General features: G+C 44.0%; 1 protein-coding gene across 2 annotated transcripts in view; it reads left to right on the top strand.

The window, feature by feature from the left end:
- The window catches only part of LOC106587099 (ubiquitin carboxyl-terminal hydrolase 43), a 130,311-nt gene that overhangs the window by 11,083 nt on the left and 94,633 nt on the right, over positions 1-24,595 (top strand). For both annotated transcript variants that reach the window (XM_014175103.2, XM_014175093.2), the window contains exon 2: positions 5,914-6,066. In XM_014175103.2, the coding sequence (XP_014030578.2) occupies positions 5,914-6,066 (153 nt within the window). The remainder of the gene's footprint in view (positions 1-5,913; positions 6,067-24,595) is intronic.

The raw sequence follows: 24,595 nt of genomic DNA, 5'->3' as shown, positions 1-24,595 counted from the left end.
GGAGGTGAATACATGAACATGAAGTCTAGCATCCAGACTAGTACGTCCGCTGCCATCATATATATTTTTTGGGGTGAATTCAGATACAGTATAACTCAGATTAATCAGGATCAGTTTTGGGCTTAAAAAACTCAGACGGGGGCGTCTAGCGTGGGGAGCCAGGAGACAGGCAAGAGCATTTGCTTGGTGGCCGGGACTGCGGCGGGCCGAGGTTTGTGTTTCTCTCCAGGGGAGAAACGGGGGGAGGCTGGGTCGTCTGGAGCTCAGCTGAGATTGATGAGTGGAAAGAATGGTGAAAATGAGAGAGGGAACGAGGGAGGTAGAGTTTGGGGGGAAAAGAGGGAGCAGAAGGGGGAGGCTTTATTGAGTGGAGGGAATGGAAGGAGAGGCGGGGCAGGAGAGGAATAAAGTGATGCCCCGTCAGTGTCTGCCTGGTCAGCGGAGGAGAGGATCGCCAACCAGCAACACAAGGCTGCTGCAGAAAAATGTAAAAGGAATGGAGGTGCCAGAAATGATGGTGATGAATACCGTCTAGGCTCATTCCCACTAGGCAGCAACATCTGCTCTTGCGTGTGTGTGTGCCCAAGCGCTTGCTTGTGTGTGTCAACATCACAATCTCTTAAGCTTATGTAATGTCATAATTCCTCATGGTTCTCCCTCCCAGACTGTCATTGTGGAATCTAACAAGGTCCATTTGACAGGCCAGGCTGGGGTGAGGTGAGTAGGGGTGACCGTGTAAATGTCATTTTGTTAATGTATGGCACATTCCTAGTCCCGACGGAGCTCTCCTTATACCTAGCTGTTTACAGTGAAGGTGATGTGGGGTACTTGTGAGACCAACGCTAAAGAGGGGAAAGTCAAACACTCTCCAGCTTACTGTCTTGGATGCCAGGGCAGGCGTGGTATGTGTGAGTGTGTTTGGTGTGTGTGTGTGTGTGTGTGTGTGTGTGTGTGTGTGTGTGTGTGTGTGTGTGTGTGTGTGTGTGTGTGTGTGTGTGTGTGTGTGTGTGTGTGTGTGTGTGTGATGTTATTGCCTGAGTGTGGGGGTCTCAACCTCTTCTAAGATGTGAGAGGGTGAGAGAGGGCGACTTTGTCAACTGCCCCTGGAGACTGTGCAGGTTAATGGTGTACCTGTGTTTATTTAAGAGGCTAGGTTAGGTCACCCTCAACTGTATTTTGAGTGTTTGCAATCGTTTCTATCTCTCTATCTGTCTCTAGTCTCACCCTCCAGCAAATGTTTGCTTCACCTCTCTAGTAAAAAGTAACTTGCAAGGCACCATGACATGGAGAGTGCACTGTAGTACCGTATAGTCTGCCTATGTTTACTGTGGTTATGGAATAAGATGCGTCTTCACCATGGAGACCAGCAGTACCCTAAAGACAGCTGAGGAGTACAAACAACTTTTAAAGAGGGGAGCAAATATGGTCTGGCATCACACAGTGACACACACAAAGTCATAAATCATTCAATCTAACCAACTATGTGTAAAACACATTTGACATTTCTTCTTCTTGACATAGTAATCTTTGGCTATCTGATTCAAAATGTCCCAACCAACACATTTTACACCCAGGTTCTCTCAAATCCCTTCAGTGTTTACCAAATAGCCTGGATGATTATTCCCATGCTCCCCGTGGGGACAGAAACACAGTATATCATGTTTGTTTTGGCACTTTCATGGCCAGTCATTAAATGTTAGTGTCAGGTGTCTAAACTGTCTGTCTGTGATTTGGTTGGTTATGATGATGATGATAAATGGAGGCTGATACAGGCTTACTCAAACAGGCCTCAAAATGTTAGAGGATGTTATTCGTACTACTTTGGTGGGATTACGCCTCTATCTCCTCTCAGGCATAGGGTGGGTGTGAAAAGTAGAGACTATGTTGATATGTCTATGCAGATATCAAGGGGAATTCCTTTGAACAAGAAGTGCAATCTGTTTTTGAAGGATGGGATGGGGTCCTTACTTTCTTAGCAACAGTGCTGCTGTGCAGGGACATTAGCATGCCGTAGTAGCAGGATCACCTCTGGGCGTCAACAAAACAAAATGTGTGCACACAGCAGAACATAACCCCTCTTTCCAAGCCCTCCTTCTCTCAACCCCCTGTCCTAATGAAGCCATCACAGCTCTGAGATGTCATCAGGTTTCTGCTTCCCAGACACAGCGGGCCCACGGTAACCTTGGACACATCGGTTGCTGTCCCCACCACTCTCTCCGCCACCCCCGACTCTGTTTCCCCCTTTCCCTTTTACCCTTTCTGGGGTAGCAACATACCATAACATAACTGCACTGTCCTTTGATTGGCAGAGAGAGTGACTAGGATTAGTGAAAAGGGCTGTGTCCGAAATGGCACGCTATTCCCTATATAGTGCACTACTTTTGACCAGAACCCTTGTCAAAAGGAGCGCACTACATAGGGAATAGGATGCCATTTCAGATACAGCCACAGTCAACATGCCCTCTCCCTCTGAGGGCCCCCTTCATAATGATTAAGCTCATTAGTGGTCCATCTCAGGTAGTAGGGAGGTAGGGGGCCTCGCATCCTGTCCCATGTTTATATTTAGAACACTGGCGGTGTGATGCAGCAATTTTTTATGAAGCGTGGAGGAGCGTCTGGGATCGGGCTTTGTTACTCAGAGGGCGGAGGGAGGAATGGAGAGAGTGGAGGGGGGAGAGAAGAGAGAGGGAGAGAGAGCAATGGCTGGTGGGAATGGAAAGTAGCCACCTGGATGTCCTGATGGTGTTGTTATTAGCTACGCCTGTCACTGTCTCAAGGAGAGCCAGGGTTGGGTTGATTACTTTCGAAATGTTACAGTTACTAGTTACTTAACCAAAATTGTAATCAGTAACGTAACTTTTGGATTGCCCAAACTCGGTAACGTAATCTGATTATTTTCCCATTACTTTTGGATTACTTTACCCTTAAGAGGCATTAGAACAAGACAACAATTATCAATCAAATGCATTTGGTGTGTCATTGTAGATATAGTGGTCTCTGACTTTGGTCAGACTCGCTCAGGTGGAACACACTTTAACTTTCCATATTTTCAATGCAAAATGTAATGTCATTGACAAAACAGAAAGGTGTCATAATATATACTACATGACCAAAACTATGTGGACACCTGCTCACCTAACATCTCATTCCAAAATCATGGGCATTAATATTAGAGGTCGACCGATTAGGATTTTTCAACGCCGATACCGATTATTGGAGGACCAAAAAAAGCTGCTGCCGATTAATTGGCCGATGTTTATATATATATTTGTAATGAAGACAATTACAACAATACTAAATGAACAATGAACACTTTTATTTTAACTTAATATAATACATAAATAAAATCAATTTAGTCTCAAATAAATAATGAAACATGTTCAATTTGGTTTAAATAATGCAAAAACACAGTCTTGGAGAAGAAAGTAAAAGTGCAATATGTGCCATGTTAAAAAGCTAACGTTTAAGTTCCTTGCTCAGAACATGAGAACATATGAAAGCTGGTGGTTCCTTTTAACATGAGTCTTCAATATTCCCAGGTAAGAAGTCTTAGGTTGTAGTATTATAGGAATTATAGGACTATTTCTCTCTATACCATTTGTATTTCATATACCTTTGACTATTGGATGTTCTTATAGGCACTTTAGTATTGCCAGCCTAATCTCAGGAGTTGATAGGCTTGAAGTCATAAACAGTGTAATACTTGAAGACCTCGAAGGACTGCTGGCAAACGCAGGAAAGTGCTGTTTGAATGAATGCTTACGAGCCTGCTGCTGCCTACCACTGCTCAGTCAGGCTGCTCTATCAAATCATAGACTTAATTATAATAACACACAGAAATACGAGCCTTAGGTCATTAATATGGTCAAATCCGGAAACTATAATTTGGAAAACAAAACGTTTATTCTTTCAGTGAAATACGGAACCGTTCCGTATTTTATCGAACGGGCGGCAACTCTAAGTCAAAATATTGCTGTTACATTGCACACCTTCAATGTTATGTCATAATTATGTACAATTCTGGCAAATTAATTACGGTCTTTGTTAGGAAGAAATGGTCTTCACACAGTTTGCAACGAGCCAGGCGGCCCAAACTGCTGCATATACCCTGACTCTGCTTGCACAGAACGCAAGAGAAGTGACACAATTTCTCTAGTTAAAAGAAATTAATGTTAGCAGGCAATATTAACTAAATATGCAGGTTTAAAATGTTTTACTTGTGTATTGATTTTAAGAAAAGCATTGATGTTTATGGTTAGTTACACATTGGTGCAACGACAGTGCTTTTTTCGCGAATGCGCTTGTTAAATCATCACCCGTTTGGCGAAGTAGGCTGTGATTCAATGATAAATTAACAGGCACCACATTGAATATATGCAACGCAGGACAAGCTAGATAAACAAGTAATATCATCAACCATGTGTAGTTCCAAAAAAAATATATACAAAAAAAATTTATGAAATGTATGTATTCACTACTGTAAGTCGCTCTGGATAAGAGCGTCTGCTAAATGACTAAAATGTAAAAAAATTATTATGTTAAGATTGATTGTTTTTTATAAGATAAGTTTAATGCTAGCTAGCAACTTACCTTGGCTCCTTGCTGCACTCGGTAACAGGTAGTCAGCCCGCCACGCAGTCTCCTCGTGGAGTGCAATGTAATCGGCCATAATCGGTGTCCAAATGCCGATTACCGATTGTTATGAAACCTTGAAATCGGCCCTAATTAATCAGCCATTCCGATTAATCGGTCGACCTCTAATTAATATGGAGTCGCCCCCCCTTTCTGCTTTAACGGCCTCCATTCTTCTGGGTAGGCTTTCCACTAGATGTTGGAACACTGCTGCAGGGACTTGCTTCCATTCAGTCACAAGAGCATTAGTGAGGTCGGGCACTGATGTTGGGTGATTAGGCCTGGCTCGCAGTCAGCATTTCAATTCATCCCATAGGTGTTCGATGGGGTTTAGGTCAGGGCTCTGTGCAGGCCAGTCAAGTTCTTCCACACCGATCTCGACAAACCATTTCTGTATGGACCTCGCTTTGAAACAGGAAAGGGCCTTCCCCAAACTGTTGCCACAAAGTTGGAAGCACATAATTGTTTAGAATGTCATTGTATGCTGAAGCGTTAAGATTTCCCTTCACTGGACTTAAGGGGCCAAGAAAAACCTGAAAAAAAATCCCCAGACCCCTGTTTAGAAATATATATTTTTAAGGAACTCAGTCTGGCTTTCAACTTACTCTTGAAAGTTGTAATAGGTGCAATTTCGAAATTGGGTAGTGCATCATCAGTTTTCTTCTGTTCATGTTAGTCTTTGCATACCTTTGAGAGCTATTTATAACATGTCAGAAATGTCCAGATCAACTAGCCCATGTCAGCTAATGTTTTTTAGCTAGGTTTTTTAGCCCATAGATTTTGTAGTAATGGGGGGCCTGTGTGAAAAAGTTTAAGAACCCCTGACATTTTTCTGTTATCAAATAACATGTAACTGTTTACATGTCATCAGTTACTCCCCGAGCCTAAGGGGAGCTGATTGAATACACTGTCGAAAGACGCTGTTTACTTACCACCAGACAACGTTTCCTAAAAATAAATACTCTGAACAGTAGTTTCTTTGAAACTCTCAGCTCATGTATTTTGTTGGAAGATTTAAAGGACTTTGCTGGAAACCTAACTGATATTTATATTCTTGTCCATATCTAATCTCTTCCTCCCTGTCTTTCCTCAGAGTATTTAGCCAACAGACTACATAGCCTACATAATTTTTGACTGTGTTCGATATTCCCTGTTTGGTTGACCGGTCAGCCTGTAACTCTAAGGTTAATATCTTTGAGCTTCTACTGTAGTTTGTTGGAAAGTCGTTTTATGTCTTTTGTAATGTCCTCATCTGATTTCCTCCTCCCTGTCTGTCCCCAGAGTATTGTGTCCAAATACGGCTCGCAGTTCAGGGGGAACTCTCAGCACGATGCCCTGGAGTTCCTGCTCTGGCTCCTGGACCGGGTCCATGAGGATGCCAACCCCACCACCAACAACAACCACAGCAGCAGCAAGACCAAAGCCAACGGAAAGGTAGGAGCAGACCAAACACTGTCACAAAGGTTAGATGTGTTTATCTGTCATGAAACCCAAAGACATTCAGGTATCATAGACATTGTCTTGTGTTGACATCTCAACATAAGAACACCTGTCACCAAACTGAAACATCTTGAAAAATATTGATCACTATAGTGATTGCTCGGTCCTGACTCATGACACATTATAGATATACTGTAGCCAACAACATAGCTGAGGTAAGGTTTTTGACAGATGGTAGTACTATGTTATCCAACTGGGGCTGCAATCCAAAATGCAAACGGCTCTCTGCATTCTACAGTAGCAGCTTCGGCAGTCTCAGCTGTGTGAGAGCAGAGGTACAGTTGCAGAGGCCGATAATAGCTCCTTATTCAGGTGGAAGAGTTGCAGAGGCTTGAGTCATCATATCACCTGGGTCCCACTCATGAGCACACACGTCTTGCCTTGCTCATCGACTAACTCACTTTACAGCGGTACACGTACACACACACGTGCATAGTGTAGGGTGGGGCCGTTGGGACGAGAGATTGCTACCGCTAGGGCCACCGCTGGGCCACCTTTGCGAAATGAATATAGGAGAAACACTGGACTACTAAACAAACTTGAGATTGAACTTGGTTAGCATGTATCAACATGTATTTTTTGCATTCAGTTGAGTCATATTATAAGCCTTGGATTTGCTCATGACCTAACCAGGTTACTCTTAGTGCAGTAGAGCAAAACAGCTCTGAGGTTCCCGTGAGTGCATATTTCTCTTCTCAAGAGGTACAATAGACTCAATATGAAGAGCTTGTCTCAATGACAACAAAGCGAATTCCTGGTCCTTTCATGTGTCCGACACCGACCATGATGACTATTAACTATATATATATATATACACACTGCTCAAAAAAATAAAGGGAACACTTAAACAACACAATGTAACTCCAAGTCAATCACACTTCTGTGAAATCAAACTGTCCACTTAGGAAGCAACACTGATTGACAATACATTTCACATGCTGTTGTGCAAATGGAATAGACAACAGGTAGAAATTATAGGCAATTATCAAGACACCCCCAATAAAGGAGTGGTTCTGCAGGTGGGGACCACAGACCACTTCTCAGTTCCTATGCTTCCTGGCTGATGTTTTGGTCACTTTTGAATGCTGGTGGTGCTTTCACTCTAGTGGTAGCATGAGACGGAGTCTACAACCCACACAAGTGGCTCAGGTAGTGCAGCTCATCCAGGATGGCACATCAATGCGAGTTGTGGCAAGAAGGTTTGCTGTGTCTGTCAGCGTAGTGTCCAGAGCATGGAGGCGCTACCAGGAGACAGGCCAGTACATCAGGAGACGTGGAGGAGTCCGTAGGAGGGCAACAACCCAGCAGCAGGACCGCTACCTCCGCCTTTGTGCAAGGAGGAGCAGGAGAAGCACTGCCAGAGCCCTGCAAAATGACCTCCAGCAGGCCACAAATGTGCATGTGTCTGCTCAAACGGTCAGAAACAGACTCCATGAGGGTGGTATGAGGGCCCGACGTCCACAGGTGGGGGTTGTGCTTACAGCCCAACACCGTGCAGGACGTTTGGCATTTGCCAGAGAACACCAAGATTGGCAAATTCGCCACTGGCACCCTGTGCTCTTCACAGATGAAAGCAGGTTCACACTGAGCACGTGACAGACGTGACAGAGTCTGGAGATGCCATGGAGAACGTTCTACTGCCTGCAACATCCTCCAGCATGACCGGTTTGGCGGTGGGTCAGTCATGGTGTGGGGTGGCATTTCTTTGGGGGGCCGCACAGCCCTCCATGTGCTCGCCAGAGGTAGCCTGACTGCCATTGGGTACCGAGATGAGATCCTCAGACCCCTTGTGAGACCATATGCTGGTGCGGTTGGCCCTGGGTTCCTCCTAATGCAAGACAATGCTAGACCTCATGTGGCTGGAGTGTGTCAGCAGTTCCTGCAAAAGGAAGGCATTAATGCTATGGACTGGCCCACCGTTCCCCAGACCTGAATCCAATTGAGCACATCTGGGACATCATGTCTCGCTCCATCCACCAACGTCACGTTGCACCACAGACTGTCCAGGAGTTGGCGGATGCTTTAGTCCAGGTCTGGGAGGAGATCCCTCAGGAGACCATCCGCCACCTCATCAGGAGCATGCCCAGGCGTTGTAGGGAGGTCATACAGGCACGTGGAGGCCACACACACTACTGAGCCTCATTTTGACTTGTTTTAAGGACATTACATCAAAGTTGGATCAGCCTGTAGTGTGGTTTTCTACTTTAATTTTGAGTGTGACTCCAAATCCAGACCTCCATGGGTTGATAAATTGGATTTCCATTGATTATTTTTTGTTGTCAGCACATTCAACTATGTAACGAAAAAAGTATTTAATAAGATTATTTCTTTCATTCAGATCTAGGATGTGTTGCTTAAGTGTTCCCTTTATTTTTTTGAGCAGATATATATATATATATATATATATATATATATATATATATATATATATATATATATATATATTACAGTGCATTCGGAAAGTATTCAGACCCCTTGACTTTTTCCACATTTAAAAACAAATTGTCTCATCAATCTACACAAAATACCCCATAATGACAAAGCGAAAACAGGTTTTTAGACATTTTTGCATATTTATTAAAAATAGAAAACTGAAATACCTGTTTTACACAAGTATTTAGACCCTTTGCTATGAGACTCAAAATTGAGCTCAGGTGCATCCTGTTTTCATTGATCATCCTTGAGACGTATGTACAACTTGATTGGAGTCCACCTGGGTAAATTCAATTGATTGGACATGATTTGGAAAGGCACACACCTGTCTATATAAGGTCCTACATTTGACAGTGCATGTCAGAGCAAGAACCAAGCCATGAGGTCGAAGGAATTGTCCGTAGACCTCTGAGACAGGATTGTGTTGAGGCACAGATCTGGGGAAGGGTACCAAAAAATGTCTGCAGCATTGATGGTCCCCAAGAACACAGTGGCCTCCATTATTCTTAAATGGAAGAAGAAGAACCCAATGGTCACTCTGCCAGAGCTCCAGAGTGCCTCTGTGGAGATGGGATAAACATCCAGAAGGACAACCATCTCTGCAGAACTCCACCAATCAGGCCTTTATGGTAGAGTGGCCAGACGGAAGCCACTCTTCAGTAAAAGGCACATGACAACCCGCTTGGAGTTTGCCAAAAGGCACCTAAAGGACTCTCAGACCATGAGAAACAAGATTCTTTGGTCTGATGAAACCAAGATTGAACTCTTTGGCTTGAATGCCAAGCATCACGTCAGGAGGAAACCTGGCACCATCCCTACGGTGAAACATGGTGGTGGCAGCATCATGCCGTGGAGATTGTTTTTCAGCGGCAGGGACTGAGAGATTAGTCAGGATCGAGGGAAACATGAACGGAGCAAAGTACAGAGAGATCCTTGATGAAAACTTGCTCCAGAGCGCTCAGACTGGGGCAAAGATTCACCTTCCAACAGTAAAACAAACCTAAGCACAAAGCCAAGACAAGGCAGGAGTGGCTTCGGGACAAGTCTCTAAATGTCCTTGAGTGGTCCAGCCAGAGCCCGGACTTAAACCCGATCGAACATCTCTGGAGAGACCTGAAAATAGTTGTGCAGTGACGCTCCCCATCCAACCTGACAGAGCTTGAGAGGATCTGCAGAGAAGAATGGGAGACACTCCCCAAGTACAGGTGTGCCAAGCTTGTAAAGTCATACCCAAAATGACTCGAAGCTGTAATTGCTGCCAAAGGTGCTTCAACAAGGTACTGAGTAAAAGGTCTGAATTCTTATGTAAATGTCTTATTTCAATTTTTATTTTTAATACATTTGTAAAAATGTCTAAAAAACTGTTTTTGCTTTGTCATTATGGGCTATTGTGTGTAGATTGAAGAGGAAACATTTTTTTAAATCAATTTTAGAATAAAGCTGTAACGTAACAACATTTTGAAAAGGTCAAGGGGTCTAAATACTTTCCGAAGGCACTGTATATGTGTGTGTGTATTATATATATATATATATATATATATATATTTCTAGTGTTAAACAAATCAAAATATATTGGATATTCTTCAAAGTAGCCACCTTTGCCTTGACAGTTTTGTATACTCTTGACATTCTCACAACCAGCTTCATGAGGTAGTCACCTGGAAAATACATTTCAATTAACTGGTGTGCCTTGTTTAAAGTTAATTAGTGGAAATTATTTCCTTCTTATTAATGTGTTTGAGCCAATCAGTTGTGTTGTGACAAGGTAGTTAGGGTGGTATACAGAAGATAGCCCTATTTGGCAAGAACAGCTCAAATAAGCAACAAAAAACGACAGTCCATCATTACTTTAAGACATGAAGGTCAGTCAATCCGGAAATTTTCAAGAACTTTGAACGTTTCTTCAAGTGCAGTCGCAAAAAGAATCAAGCACTATGATGAAACTTGCTCTACTAGACCGCCACAGAAAAGGAAGACCCAGAGTTACCTCTGCTGCAGAGGATAAGTTCATTAAAGTTAACTGCACCTCAGATTGTAGCCCAAATATTGCTTCATAGAGTCTAAGTAACAGACACATCTCAACATGAGCTGTTCAGAGGAGACTGTGTGAATCAGGCCTTCGTGGTCTAATTGCTCCAAAGAAACCACTACTAAAGGACACCAATAAGAAGATGAGACTTGCTTGGGCCAAGAAACACGAGCAATGGACATTAGACCAGTGGAAATCTGTCCTTTGGTCTGATGAGTCCAAATTTGAGATTTTTGGTTCCAACCACCGTTTCTTTGTGAGACACAGAGTAGGTGAACGGATGATCTCTGCATGTGTGATTCCCACCGTGAAGCATGGAGGAGGAGGTGTGATGGTGTGGGGGTGCTTTGCTGGTGACACTGTCGGTGATTTATTTAGAATTCAAGGCACACTTAACCAGCATGGCTACACAGCATTCTGCAGAGATATACGCCATCCTATCCGGTTTGCACTTAGTGGGACATGTATTTTTCCTCCAGGTTGTGTAAGGGCTATTTGACCATGAAGGAGAGTGGTGGAGTGCTGCATCAGATGACCTGGCCTCCACAATCACCCGACCTCAACCTAATTGAGATGATTTGGGATGAGTTGGACCGCAAAGTGAAGGAAAAGCAGCCAACAAGTGCTCAGCATATGCGGGAACTCCTTCAAGGTGAAGCTGGTTGAGGGAATGCCAGGAGTGTGCAAAGCTGTTATCAAGGCAAAGGGTGGCTATTTTGAAGAATCTAAAATCTAAAATATGAATTTTTTTGTTTAACACTTTTTTTTGTAACTACATGATTCCATATGTGTTATTTCATAGTTTTAATGTCTTCACTATTATTCTACAATGTAGAAAATAGTAAATATAAAGATTAATCCTTAAAGAAGTAGGTGTGTCCAACCGTTTGACTGGTACTGTGTATATATATATGTATTACAATAAACAAACATAGTCAAAAACAATAGACAACAAAGCTGACTATTAACTGTCTTGATGAGAGGTGGGTCATCAGCTTAATGAGCAGGCCTCCTCGTTAGAAGAGTCGACCAATAGCACAGGCCGCAGCAGGCTAAGGAATGAAGGCCCCACCGTGGGCTCTCTCCTCCGCTCCTCTTGCATTGCCTGAAGAGAATAGTACAAAAGTACTTGTTATATTCACCCAGCCAGGTCACAGAAATCAATTAATGCATTGAGGAAAAAGAGACACAGAATGTGTGGGATGAGGCCTCTTCAGAATCCCATTCCCTTGACGACCCTGGTGCCTTTCTCAATGGGAATGATGAGTCTAGCCACTGCGGCGTCTGACTGTTGTGTCACTCATGTCTGTATTACTATTTACCCACTGAGGCCTCTGAAACGGGCCATTGTGTGTGTGTGTGTGTGTGTGTGTAGCAGGAGATGTTGTTTAAGTGGCAGCCTGCTGTGTGATGCCCCCTCTCATTCTCTCTCTTTCCATCCCTCTCCGCTCTCCTCTGGCTGCTGATGCAGAGGGGAAGGGATCAGAGGAGTGTGTATCGCATTGGCATAGAAAGCACGGCATACTATGACTTATAATGTGGATGTGATCTCTAATAAATGTAATGTAAATACACATTGCCCCTTTAGGGTGTGCGATGGTTACAATGATGCTTCGTTGCTCTTCATCCTTATCCCCTTTGGCTTTTGCTATTATTAGCCAATGAAGTCTTTATTCTCATTGACTGCCATTGTGACGCCTCCTTATAGCTAATGCCTTTCTCTGCGGCTACGCTATAGAGGAGGCCCTTTATGCCACGTCAACAGCTCAGGGCTCTGGTTGTCATTAGCCGCCGCTGAATCATGGCTCCATAAAGCCGCTTTGCCGACGACGCCTCGGCCCGAGAAAGAAGAAGCTATTTCAGAGAACGCTGTGTGTATGTGTGTGATCCATTTCCATTCTTTTCTGTAATTGAATTAATTCTCTGTTTGTTTATAGCTCCATCTTTCTCACCTCCCTCGTCTCCTCTACTCTCTTCTCCTCCTCCGTCCCACTCTCTCTCTTTCCATTGACTGGTGTTAGAGCACTGATTGTGTGCATCGCGGCGTAGAGCGTACACACAGGTAGCAAATGGACAGAACAGATTGATAGATGGATGGGTGTATGGATTGATGGGCTGATGACACCTCCATCGTCAGAGCCTGTGAAACGGGCGTTTCAAGTGAGAGCAAAGAAGACCCAGATCAATCTGCTGACCTGACAGAAACCTGAGGACACACATTCTGACCCTGCCTGCCTCTTTCACTGAGTGAATGGTACCTTTCTTATACAGTGAACTCCAAAAGTATTGGGACAGTGACACATCTTTTGTTTTGGCTCTGTACTCCAGCACTTTGGATTTGAAATGATACAATGGCTATGAGGTTAAAGTGGAGACTATCAGCTTTCATTTGAGGGGTATTTTCATTCATATCGGGTGAACTGTTTAGAAATTACAGCACTTTTTGTACGTAGTCCCCCCATTTTAGGGGACCAAAAGTATTGGGACAAATTCACCTATGTGAATCCATCTTACTCTCTCTCTCTTTCTATCCGTCTCACCCCTACGGAGACGGATAGAGAGAGAGAGACCGCTGCTAACTCACAGAGGCATGATCTATGTATTATTCCATTTTAAATGTCGATAATAGCTGGCTTCTCGCTCTGCGCCCGGAGAGAGTTGACAGGGTGAGTGAATGGAGGGGAAAAAAGAAAGAAAATAAAAAACAGCCCTGGATGGATGGAAGTAAACTGCTTAGACTTGGAAATTTGGTCTCTGGACGTTGTGGCAGCCGGCGAGGCGGCGATAGAACATATTATTGACAGACGCAGAAATTGTGAGTTTGACATTTACGGATGTGAGGGTTAAGAGGCCTTGTTCTCCAGAGAAATGTGTTTGTTTGTGATACAGATCAGACGTGGATGACAGGTAGACAGGTAGGGGTTGATGGATGCTGTATCTGATGTCTCCTGTCAGTGTTGCCCATTGGGATGTTAAAGCTCTGATACTCCTCATTCAGTTGTGCCATCAGACTTGACACTGGCAGTCCGTCATATAGAGAGAATGGATCTACCATTGGACATCTCTGCGTTCCATCTACTACTCTGGAGGTAAATGAAGTCAGCTTTACTCTCTTGTCTGTTTGCGCATTAGTATTATATATAGATTAGACATTGGGGCTCACAGGTCGCTTATCTTTCCTTTGCTTCCTCTCTCACTCTTTCCCTTTTTCTCCCATGCTCACAGTCTCAACTCTGCTTCTCCCTCTCTCTCTTTCTCTCTGTTTCTCTCTCTCTCTCCTCTGACTCATCTCTCCACATGTCTGTCTGGTCTACTTGTCAGTGATGAGCTGTCTAAGCCGTTGCCAGACGTCAGCTACAGCTGCCCTGCCCAGCGCAGCCAGAGTGTTAAGATCAGGGCGGAGGGGTTGACGGGGCAGACGGCCACAGACGCTCTCTCCTTCTGCTCCGGCGATCCCGCTCAACCTCTCACAGGTTACTTCAAACGACACTTCTCCCGCCAGCACCGCCGAACCCCAGCCACAATCCGATTAGAACACCAGTGACATTTCTCAGATGCTTCAAATTCCACACGGCATAGATAGAGAGAGGGAGGGAGAAAAGGAGATGGGGTGAGACATTTGTAGGTGGATTTCCCCCTGTCTGTTTGACTGCATGATGGGCTTCGAGCTCCTTTTCCCTTTACAGATGTCTATTTTGTGTGAAATTGAGCAGCTGGAGAGGAAGGAAATTAAAGCAAAACTCCTTATTTGCTGCTTCCTGTCATGCAACAGATACAGTAACATCAATATCACCACTAATACCCCTTTTTTTGCTACACTACTGTATAAAGAAGAACACAGTGGAGAGGGGCATTGTAGTAGCGTTGCAGTAGTGGCAGTGTGGTGTATATTTTTATCACTGAAAACATGTGGCCCCGAATGAAGGAAATCTGGGATCGAGGGGGAACTAATCCCACCACTACACTACACTACACACACACACACACACACACACACACACACACACACACACACACACACACACACACACACACACACACACACACACACACACTACCTCACCTCCTAATAGGATTTACAACACTAACAAAAAAAAAAACGTTAAAAAAATCTCAGCTTTATAAAATATTTCTCGACATGCCTCCTTTTTCCTTTTCTCAACGTTGGATTCTTCATCCATTATTCACCCTGAGCCGTTTCCGTGTCTTTTTAAAGCCTCCTTCCTCCTAACGTGGCTCCATCTACTCTTCACCTATTGAAAGATAAATGATTGAGCAGGGCCAATTTGCGTCCCCTCTCCCTGTCCCTCCCTCCTTCCCTGACTCATTTCAAAATGCTTCTGAGGGATAAAAGAAAGAAACAATTTCAGGTGGGCTTTTGGAGTGGCATGGTTATTCGAGAGAGAAAAATAGAAAGTTGTTGACACCAGCAGCTCTCAGCTTCAGGGATTCACCTAACTAAGATAGCTGCTTTGTGTTCTTTTGTCAAACCTGCTGAATTGGGCCGTCTAGGTATCAACGCTCCTCTGTCTAAGTTTGTCTGATCAGTTAGCGCTTATGAAAGAGCTTGAACCTTTTTGGAGACTGAGGTGTTATTTTTCTTCCACTTGGCCTTACTTTGCAAAAGATGATGCCCTGTAAACCTCTCCTCCGGTTTGCCTGATTTTTTCCCGTCAGTAATTAATTGATGGTCAAAGATGGAGATAGATACTAAGAGAGTGGTACTGAGTGGTTTGGCTAGAACCATCACTGTGGATCAGGAGCCATAATCAGTCACTAGCAGCCCGTTATCCTGCTTGCCTGGTTCGCTAAGATGAAAGCTTGTCCAGCGGCCAGTCCAGACCTGGACAAACAACTCTCTCGCACCACACTGAAACTTTCCAGGGATTTGAGCTGATCCCTGATCCCTGCTGGCCCTCCTTCCCTCCAGACAGGAAGTGTGGTAGTAGACTAACAGGTATGGTTACAGCACAGTGCACACCAGAGGGACAGAGTCACATGGGGAGACAGAGGAAAGAGAGAAAAGTTGAAGCTGTGTTGGACATCATCTGTGAGGTCATAATGGGGTCAGAGAAGGAGTCTATGGTAGTGCTCGTGCCACAGAGTGATGAAGATAAAGGAGGAGGAAGAGTGTGTGTGTGTGCATGCGTCTGCTTGCTGCCCAAGCCAATTACGGCTCCCACAGGGGCATCAGTGAGCCACAGTCACAACATGGTGCAGAGTCAGGACCCAGCCTCCCCTCCAGAAGTCAACCCAGAGTCTATTATCATCCCAATGTGCCTGGGTCTTCCACAGAGCCTCCAGAGAGAGCACTCTATCTCAGGGACCCTACCCAGGGACCCTACCCAGGGACCCCCTATCTAACTGTGGACATCCAGGCCGCTGTGGGGTAGCTAGGCCTCTCAGAGTATTGCCCGTGACTGAAGCACCACAGGGGGCTAATGAAATGGAATCTCCCTGGGGGTCAGGAGAGAAGCTCAAAGTCGGAGGAGGAGCGCCGGGCAGGAACATTAGCCCTGGGATCGATCTGCTGAGAGGGCAGAAGGCAACATCCGGACAGGCTGGTCTTCTCTAGCGCCTCTACTACCTCCTGTGGGGGGGCAGGATGTGTGTGTGTGTGTGCGTGCATGCATGTAGGTGAGACTGAGTGCTGTGTGTGGTGGAGCGCTAACAGTGCGGGCTGAAGGGGTCTAGGACACACACAGTGGGCTTTCTAAGGGCACTCAGCCTCAGTTCCTCACACACATAACACACAAACACAGACAGAGTACATATGGCTTCCAAACACACTCATATTTATACATGCTACTTCTCTCTCTCTCTCTTTGTCTTTTTTCCATTTCCTTTTTACTATGTCTCTATCCTTTACTATGTCTCTACACACACACACACACACACACACACACACACACACACACACACACACACACACACACACACACACACACACACACACACACACACACACACACACACACACACACACACACAGAGGCAGGGTACCTCAGAGGTGCCACACAGAGACGGCTGACTGCCATGGGTTGCCATTTTAAAAGGCCTTTAATGGATCACACACACCTGCCTGAAATATTTAATACTTTTCTTAGCTAACATTTGATTAAACCCATGAATATTTCAAAAGACGCCCAGACCCCCTAAATAGTTGAGGAATAGTTCAAATATTCAGCGGCATCAACACATTTGTCTCCTTTGAGAGAGAAAAAGGACGCTCATTAGTAAGTTGAGGGTGAGCCTGGTGTTTATTGAATTTTTGTTGGTGGAAGGTTGAGTTGTGTTAGTGCTGAGGAATTGAGATATCGTTCTCTCTGGGTGTAAAATCAGAGCTGGGCTCAGCCAGGGAAAGAAGCACCACTCAAGCCTTTGATGAACACCAACACATGGTTTGAATGTTAAAGTGCTATACACTATCATTTCATTCTCCTCCTAATTTATCATATTCAAAAAGAAATCTCCTTATGTGGCTGGCGGATTTCTCCTTGACTGTTTTATTAGAGTTAAAATGCAAATACACACGCACGCACGCACACACACACACACACACACACGAGAGTAATATGAGCAAAACACCTGTGTAAATGCATACTGATTATTTTGATTTGAAGCATAATTTGAGTAAAACTGGAGGGATTTGTAAGCAGTGAGCCTCCCTTGGCTGAAGGTAATAATGGTCCCCATGGATGAGGTTGACCTGTTAGTCTCTGAGGCTCCTGCTGCTGGGACTGTTCTCTACCATGCTGTTGTGTTCCTCATTTAGGCTAGCTTACTACTCCAGTGGCAGATACAGACCAAGGGAAGAGAGAGGTGGAGCAACAAGGTGCATTTGCCGCAAGGACATTGTCCCGATTAATGTTCACTCTCGCTAATGTGCTGGTACTACTTCGTCAAAAGTAGTGCACTACATAGGAGGAAAGTCTTCAATGGAGAAGTGCACTGTCTGTGACTTTATTGTGTGAGACTTGTCCACAGAATCCCACCTCTTCAACTGTACTCTACAGGACTTGAGGACTTGTCATTCTCCTTACCTCACTATTTCACGCTCATATTGTCTCTCTTTGTCGCTGTAATCTCTGTGTGTAATGCCAACCTGTTCTGCTAGAGTGGAAAATGCCGTGAAAGAATACAACTGAATATAGTGGTGCCTTTTGTTTGACAATAATACAAGTTAACAATTTCTGGCCATGATGCCCATTGTCTTGTGTCATCATATCCCACACCCATCTTTATTGTCATCGCTCCCATATAAGGTAGTACCTTCCTGGCACTCTGAAGCTGTATAACTGGAGTGGTGGCTATAATGTAGTTTTACCTGTTCCAAGGAACACAGACGTTCTCTTCCACACCCTTTGGCTTGTGGCCTGACAAGAATATTTGCATTCTGTTCTCCCCTCCTCTGACCGAACACGTGACCGGACTAGCGTCCCTTTTGTTTACCTACCTTCAGCAAATGTTCTTTTTGAACCCTGAGGGGCAGAAAGGTCACGGTCCTGAGTTTGTTTTTGGCTGTGTTCCACTTCACAGAGGAACAGGAGCCTGTTTTGTAACACCGCAACAGGTGTGTTTTGGTTTACCGTCTGTCTGTTTATTCTGTTTCTCTGTCTTATAAGTGGATTTAGTCCGGTAGACACTCAATTTGGCGACAAAGACACTCAAGGTTTCATTCTACAACGCGGCCCATGTTGAAATCCAACCATAAAACCAACCTAGACCAGATTTTATAACCCAATTTGATGTGAAGTGATATGAGGATTTTTTAATGGATGTTGTCCTTTGTAACTTTTCACAGAGAGAGAAAGAGAGATAACGAGAGAGTGAGAAAACAAATCCTCTGCTTTTTCCACATTTCATGTTAAAAAGGAATTTGCACTGAAGGGGGCTTTGTAGGAGATCTCTTACACATGGGCACTCTTGTGGAATGTGGTTTTATCTTAGAGCATCACTTTTTACCAAAATGAAAAACCGCTGACCTCTGCGACCCGTTCCTCTTCACAAAATAATAGATTTTCTCTCCTTCCTCTTTCCTCTCTTAGCTGAGGTCGGATAATTTATTTCTGAAATTAATATTTGCCTGTGAACATAGCCAGTGTGCAAATGAGAGACTGCTCTCCTCTCACCCCTGTTTGGTCTTTGCCAAGTCAGATTTGGCTCTGAAGGAGCTGCCAAGAGCTCTTGTCTGTGGCCACTTATTTTCTTTTTCGTCTTTGTCTTTGTCTTTGTGTGTGTGTGTGTGTGTGTGTGTGTGTGTGTGTGTGTGTGTGTGTGTGTGTGTGTGTGTGTGTGTGTGTGTGTGTGTGTGTGTGTGTGTGCACGCGTTGCGTGCGTCTGTGCATGTTGGTTCAGCGAGCTTCTCCATAGAAACTGCTAGAGGGCAGAGAGTTTGGCTGTGCCCCATGCATTCGGAGAGTATACACCCAGTTCCAGCACTCTTTGGACAAATTATTAAAGGACCTAGGATCAGTGTTAGAAGGCTTGGTTGGCAAGTTTCACTGGGTTTTTAGTAGGGCCGGGGCGCAATATCTTTTCATGGAAAAAATTATAACACGAAGCAGTCCAAACTCCTTGGTCCTTTAAAAACCAGCTGTATGTAAAATATTGTGTACTAGCTTGGAAAAGAAATGCATGTGACTCTGGATGACAACATAATGTTTGTTTTCCAACATTAGAACTCTTTTCTTAAATAAGTGAAATACACTTTGTGTTTTGTTTCCTTGCCACGATAGTAGCGACTATACTGGTATCGTCCCCGCCCTAGTTTTTAGGCACACGTTTGCCTATATGTGCTCAGTGGGCCTGTTATGGCCAAATTGGATAGAGAGAGGTGGCATACAGTGGGCAATGCTATCATAACTGATAGAGAGAGGTGGCATACAGTGGGCAATGCTATCATAACTGATAGAGAGAGGTGGCATACAGTGGGCAATGCTGTCATAACTGATAGAGAGGGGTGACATACAGTGGGCAATGCTATCATAACTGATAGAGAGAGGTGACATACAGTGGGCAATGCTGTCATAACTGATAGATAGAGGTGACATACAGTGGGCAATGCTGTCATAACTGATAGAGAGAGGTGGCATACAGTGGGCAATGCTGTCATAACTGATAGAGAGAGGTGGCATACAGTGGGCAATGCTGTCATAACTGATAGAGAGAGGTGACATACAGTGGGCAATGCTGTCATAACTGATAGAGAGAGGTGGCATACAGTGGGCAATGCTGTCATAACTGATAGAGAGGGGTGACATACAGTGGGCAATGCTATCATAACTGATAGAGAGAGGTGACATACAGTGGGCAATGCTGTCATAACTGATAGATAGAGGTGACATACAGTGGGCAATGCTGTCATAACTGATAGAGAGAGGTGGCATACAGTGGGCAATGCTGTCATAACTGATAGAGAGAGGTGGCATACAGTGGGCAATGCTGTCATAACTGATAGAGAGAGGTGACATACAGTGGGCAATGCTGTCATAACTGATAGAGAGAGGTGGCATACAGTGGGCAATGCTGTCATAACTGATAGAGAGAGGTGACATACAGTGGGCAATGCTGTCATAACTGATAGAGAGAGGTGGCATACAGTGGGCAATGCTGTCATAACTGATAGACGGGACAGAAGCAGAGAGACAGGGATGGATGGTCTACATGTGTAAGGAGGGAGGGAGGGAGGGAGGGAAGGAAGGGAGGGAGGGAGGGAGGGAGGGAGGGAGGGAGGGAGGGAGGGAGGGAGGGAGGGAAGGAAGGAAGGAAAGAAGGGAGGGAGGGAGGGAAGGGAGGGAGGGAAGGAAGGGAGGGGAGTTATAGAAGGCCTGTGGTTTCCCCTCTTATCATCCAGACGGCCACATTACCGTAAGCCTGCACTGAATAGACCCGAATTAGCAGCAGCTCTCCGCAGCTAAAAGAATAGGAGTGAGTCAGCACCTTTACTGCTGGGCAAGCATTTCAGACACCCCTCTCTCTCTCTCTCTCTCTCTCTCTCTCTCTGTTCCTGCTGACCTCTGCCCTTTCTTTTCAACTCCTGCCATCCATGCTGCCATGTCGCCCTGTTCTCAGTGTTGAGTTTAATCCCCCTTTAACCGGAACAGAACATGAAGTTGGGACAGAAGTTGGAAACAAGGTTGGGTTGTTAGGTGAGGGAAGAACACACTAGGGACCTGGATAGAGACCAGCGTTTGGGGGTCAACTCAATTCATTCAATTCAGGAAGTAAACGGAATGCATGTCACTGAGGAAAATAATCATTCTAATTAGAATTTCAGTTTACCTCATGAATTGACTTACTTCAATTCGAATTGACCTCAACCCTGCTAGACCCGTTAGTTTCCTTCCCTGTTGTGTTCTATAAAGCTTCAGAGTGTGGTGATGACACGGTTGAGCTATACCTTCCATCTGAATCCGCTCACGCCGTCCAAACTCTGGAAAAGAACGACAGGAGGCAGTGGGGCTCTTCTATAAACGTGAAAACAGCCGGCTGTGTCAATATTGGCTTGTCTCATCCGCACGCGCAGCGGGACAGATGTCATCTCGTACAGCACAGAGAACCGCTGAGCTGCCGGCTTACAGCATGTGCTTCTGTGGGGTGTCTGTGGAACATATCCAAAGAAAGTTTTTGAACACACACACACACACACACACACACACACACACACACACACACACACACACACACACACACACACACACACACACACACACACACACACACACACACACACACACACACACACACACACACACACACACACACACACACAGGGGTCCAAATTCTGTTCTGTCAAAGCCTCTTCCCATGTCTCTCTGCTACATCCATGAATGGAGCCACTCTGGATTCTTGACCACAGAGCATGTCGCTGCCCACTGGGCACACACTGGTTGAATCAACGTTGTTTCCACATTTCAATGAAATTATGTTGAACCATCGTGGAATAGACGTTGAATTGACGTTTGTGCCCAGTGGGTATTAAGATTCAGCTCAGATCTATGGCTGACAGTTGGGCTTCTGGAGCTGCTGGGATTGACTCAGAGACACTATAGGAAGCACAGGTGACAGTATTAAGCTCAAGAGTCCAACTATTGATGAAACTTTTGTTTTGAAGTGATCACTGGCTCAGAGACCGGTTTGATTCCTGCTGAAATTAGTCAAAACCACTATAGGTGGTAGGAAGCACAGGTGATTTTTCTAACCCCTTCAGAGTGTGATTTAGAAGCAAATGAACATTGATCAAACATAGAATTACACAGAAAATACCCAAATTCAGGCACTTCGTCCCAATGTGATTAAGCTGTAGTCCTACATTTGATGAAAACATTTGTTTTGAAATGATCACTTAATCTGGGTCTCGGAAGTAATCACTGGCTCTGGGACTCTGGTTTGATGACTGTAGTTTGATGACTGTAGTTTGATGACTGTAGTTTGATGACTGGTTTGATGACTAGTTTGATGACTGTAGTTTGATGACTGGTTTGATGACTGTAGTTTGATGACTGGTTTGATGACTGTAGTTTGATGACAGTAGTTTGATGACTGTAGTTTGATGACTGTGGTTTGATGACAGTGGTTTGATGACTGTAGTTTGATGACAGTGGTTTGATGACAGTCTGACTCTGGTTTGATGACTGTAGTTTGATGACAATAGTTTGATGACTGTAGTTTGATGACTGTGGTTTGATGACTGTGGTTTGATGACTGTGGTTTGATGACTGTAGTTTGATGACTGTGGTTTGATGACTGTGGTTTGATGACTGTAGTTTGATGACTGCAGTTTGATGACAGTAGTTTGATGACTCTGGTTTGATGACTGTAGTTTGATGACTGGTTTGATGACTGTGGTTTGATGACAGTAGTTTGATGACTGGTTTGACTTTAGTTTGATGACTGTAGTTTGATGACTGTAGTTTGATGACTGGTTTGATGACTGGTTTGATGACTGTATTGAAATGATCACTTAATCTGGGTCTCGGAAGTAATCACTGGCTCTGGGACTCTGGTTTGATGACTGTAGTTTGATGACTGTAGTTTGATGACTGTAGTTTGATGACTGTAGTTTGATGACTGGTTTGACTAGTTTGATGACTAGTTTGATGACTAGTTTGATGACTCTGGTTTGATGACTGTAGTTTGATGACTTTAGTTTGATGACTGTAGTTTGATGACAGTAGTTTGATGACTTTAGTTTGATGACAGTAGTTTGATGACTGGTTTGATGACTAGTTTGATGACTGGTTTGATGACTGTAGTTTGATGACTGGTTTGATGACTGTAGTTTGATGACAGTAGTTTGATGACTGTAGTCTGACTCTGGTTTGATGACTGTAGTTTGATGACTGGTTTGATGACTAGTTTGATGACTGGTTTGATGACTGTAGTTTGATGACTGGTTTGATGACTGGTTTGATGACTGTAGTTTGATGACAGTAGTTTGATGACTGTAGTCTGACTCTGGTTTGATGACTGTAGTTTGATGACAGTAGTTTGATGACTGTAGTTTGATGACTGTGGTTTGATGACTGTGGTTTGATGACTGTAGTTTGATGACTGTAGTTTGATGACTGTAGTTTGATGACTGGTTTGATGACTGGTTTGATGACTGTATTGAAATGATCACTTAATCTGGGTCTCGGAAGTAATCACTGGCTCTGGGACTCTGGTTTGATGACTGTAGTTTGATGACTGTAGTTTGATGACTGTAGTTTGATGACTGTAGTTTGATGACTGTAGTTTGATGACTGGTTTGACTAGTTTGATGACTAGTTTGATGACTAGTTTGATGACTCTGGTTTGATGACTGTAGTTTGATGACTTTAGTTTGATGACTGTAGTTTGATGACAGTAGTTCGATGACTTTAGTTTGATGACAGTAGTTTGATGACTGGTTTGATGACTAGTTTGATGACTGGTTTGATGACTGTAGTTTGATGACTGGTTTGATGACTGTAGTTTGATGACAGTAGTTTGATGACTGTAGTCTGACTCTGGTTTGATGACTGTAGTTTGATGACTGGTTTGATGACTAGTTTGATGACTGGTTTGATGACTGTAGTTTGATGACTGGTTTGATGACTGGTTTGATGACTGTAGTTTGATGACAGTAGTTTGATGACTGTAGTCTGACTCTGGTTTGATGACTGTAGTTTGATGACAGTAGTTTGATGACTGTAGTTTGATGACTGTGGTTTGATGACTGTGGTTTGATGACTGTGGTTTGATGACTGTAGTTTGATGACTGCAGTTTGATGACAGTAGTTTGATGACTCTGGTTTGATGACTGTAGTTTGATGACTGGTTTGATGACAGTGGTTTGATGACAGTAGTTTGATGACTGTGGTTTGATGACTAGTTTGATGACTCTGGTTTGATGACTGTAGTTTGATGACAGCAGTTTGATGACTGTAGTTTGATGACTGCAGTTTGATGACAGTAGTTTGATGACTCTGGTTTGATGACTGTAGTTTGATGACTGGTTTGATGACAGTGGTTTGATGACAGTAGTTTGATGACTGTGGTTTGATGACTGTGGTTTGATGACAGTAGTTTGATGACTGCAGTTTGATGACTGCAGTTTGATGACAGTAGTTTGATGACTCTGGTTTGATGACTGTAGTTTGATGACTGGTTTGATGACTGTGGTTTGATGACAGTAGTTTGATGACTGTAGTTTGATGACTGGTTTGATGACTGTAGTTTGATGACTGGTTTGATGACTGTAGTTTGATGACAGTAGTTTGATGACTGTATTCTGATGACTCTGGTTTGATGACAGTAGTTTGATGACTGCAGTTTGATGACAGTAGTTTGATGACTCTGGTTTGATGACAGTAGTTTGATGACTGCAGTTTGATGACAGTAGTTTGATGACTCTGGTTTGATGACTGTAGTTTGATGACTGGTTTGATGACTGTGGTTTGATGACTGTGGTTTGATGACAGTAGTTTGATTACAGTGGTTTGATGACAGTAGTTTGATGACAGTAGTTTGATGACT

Source organism: Salmo salar, chromosome ssa02 (assembly GCF_905237065.1).
Source record: "Salmo salar chromosome ssa02, Ssal_v3.1, whole genome shotgun sequence".
Classification (NCBI taxonomy): Eukaryota; Metazoa; Chordata; class Actinopteri; order Salmoniformes; family Salmonidae; genus Salmo; species Salmo salar.
Note: the sequence above shows the minus strand (reverse complement) of the source record. Positions and strands in the feature narration are given on the sequence as shown.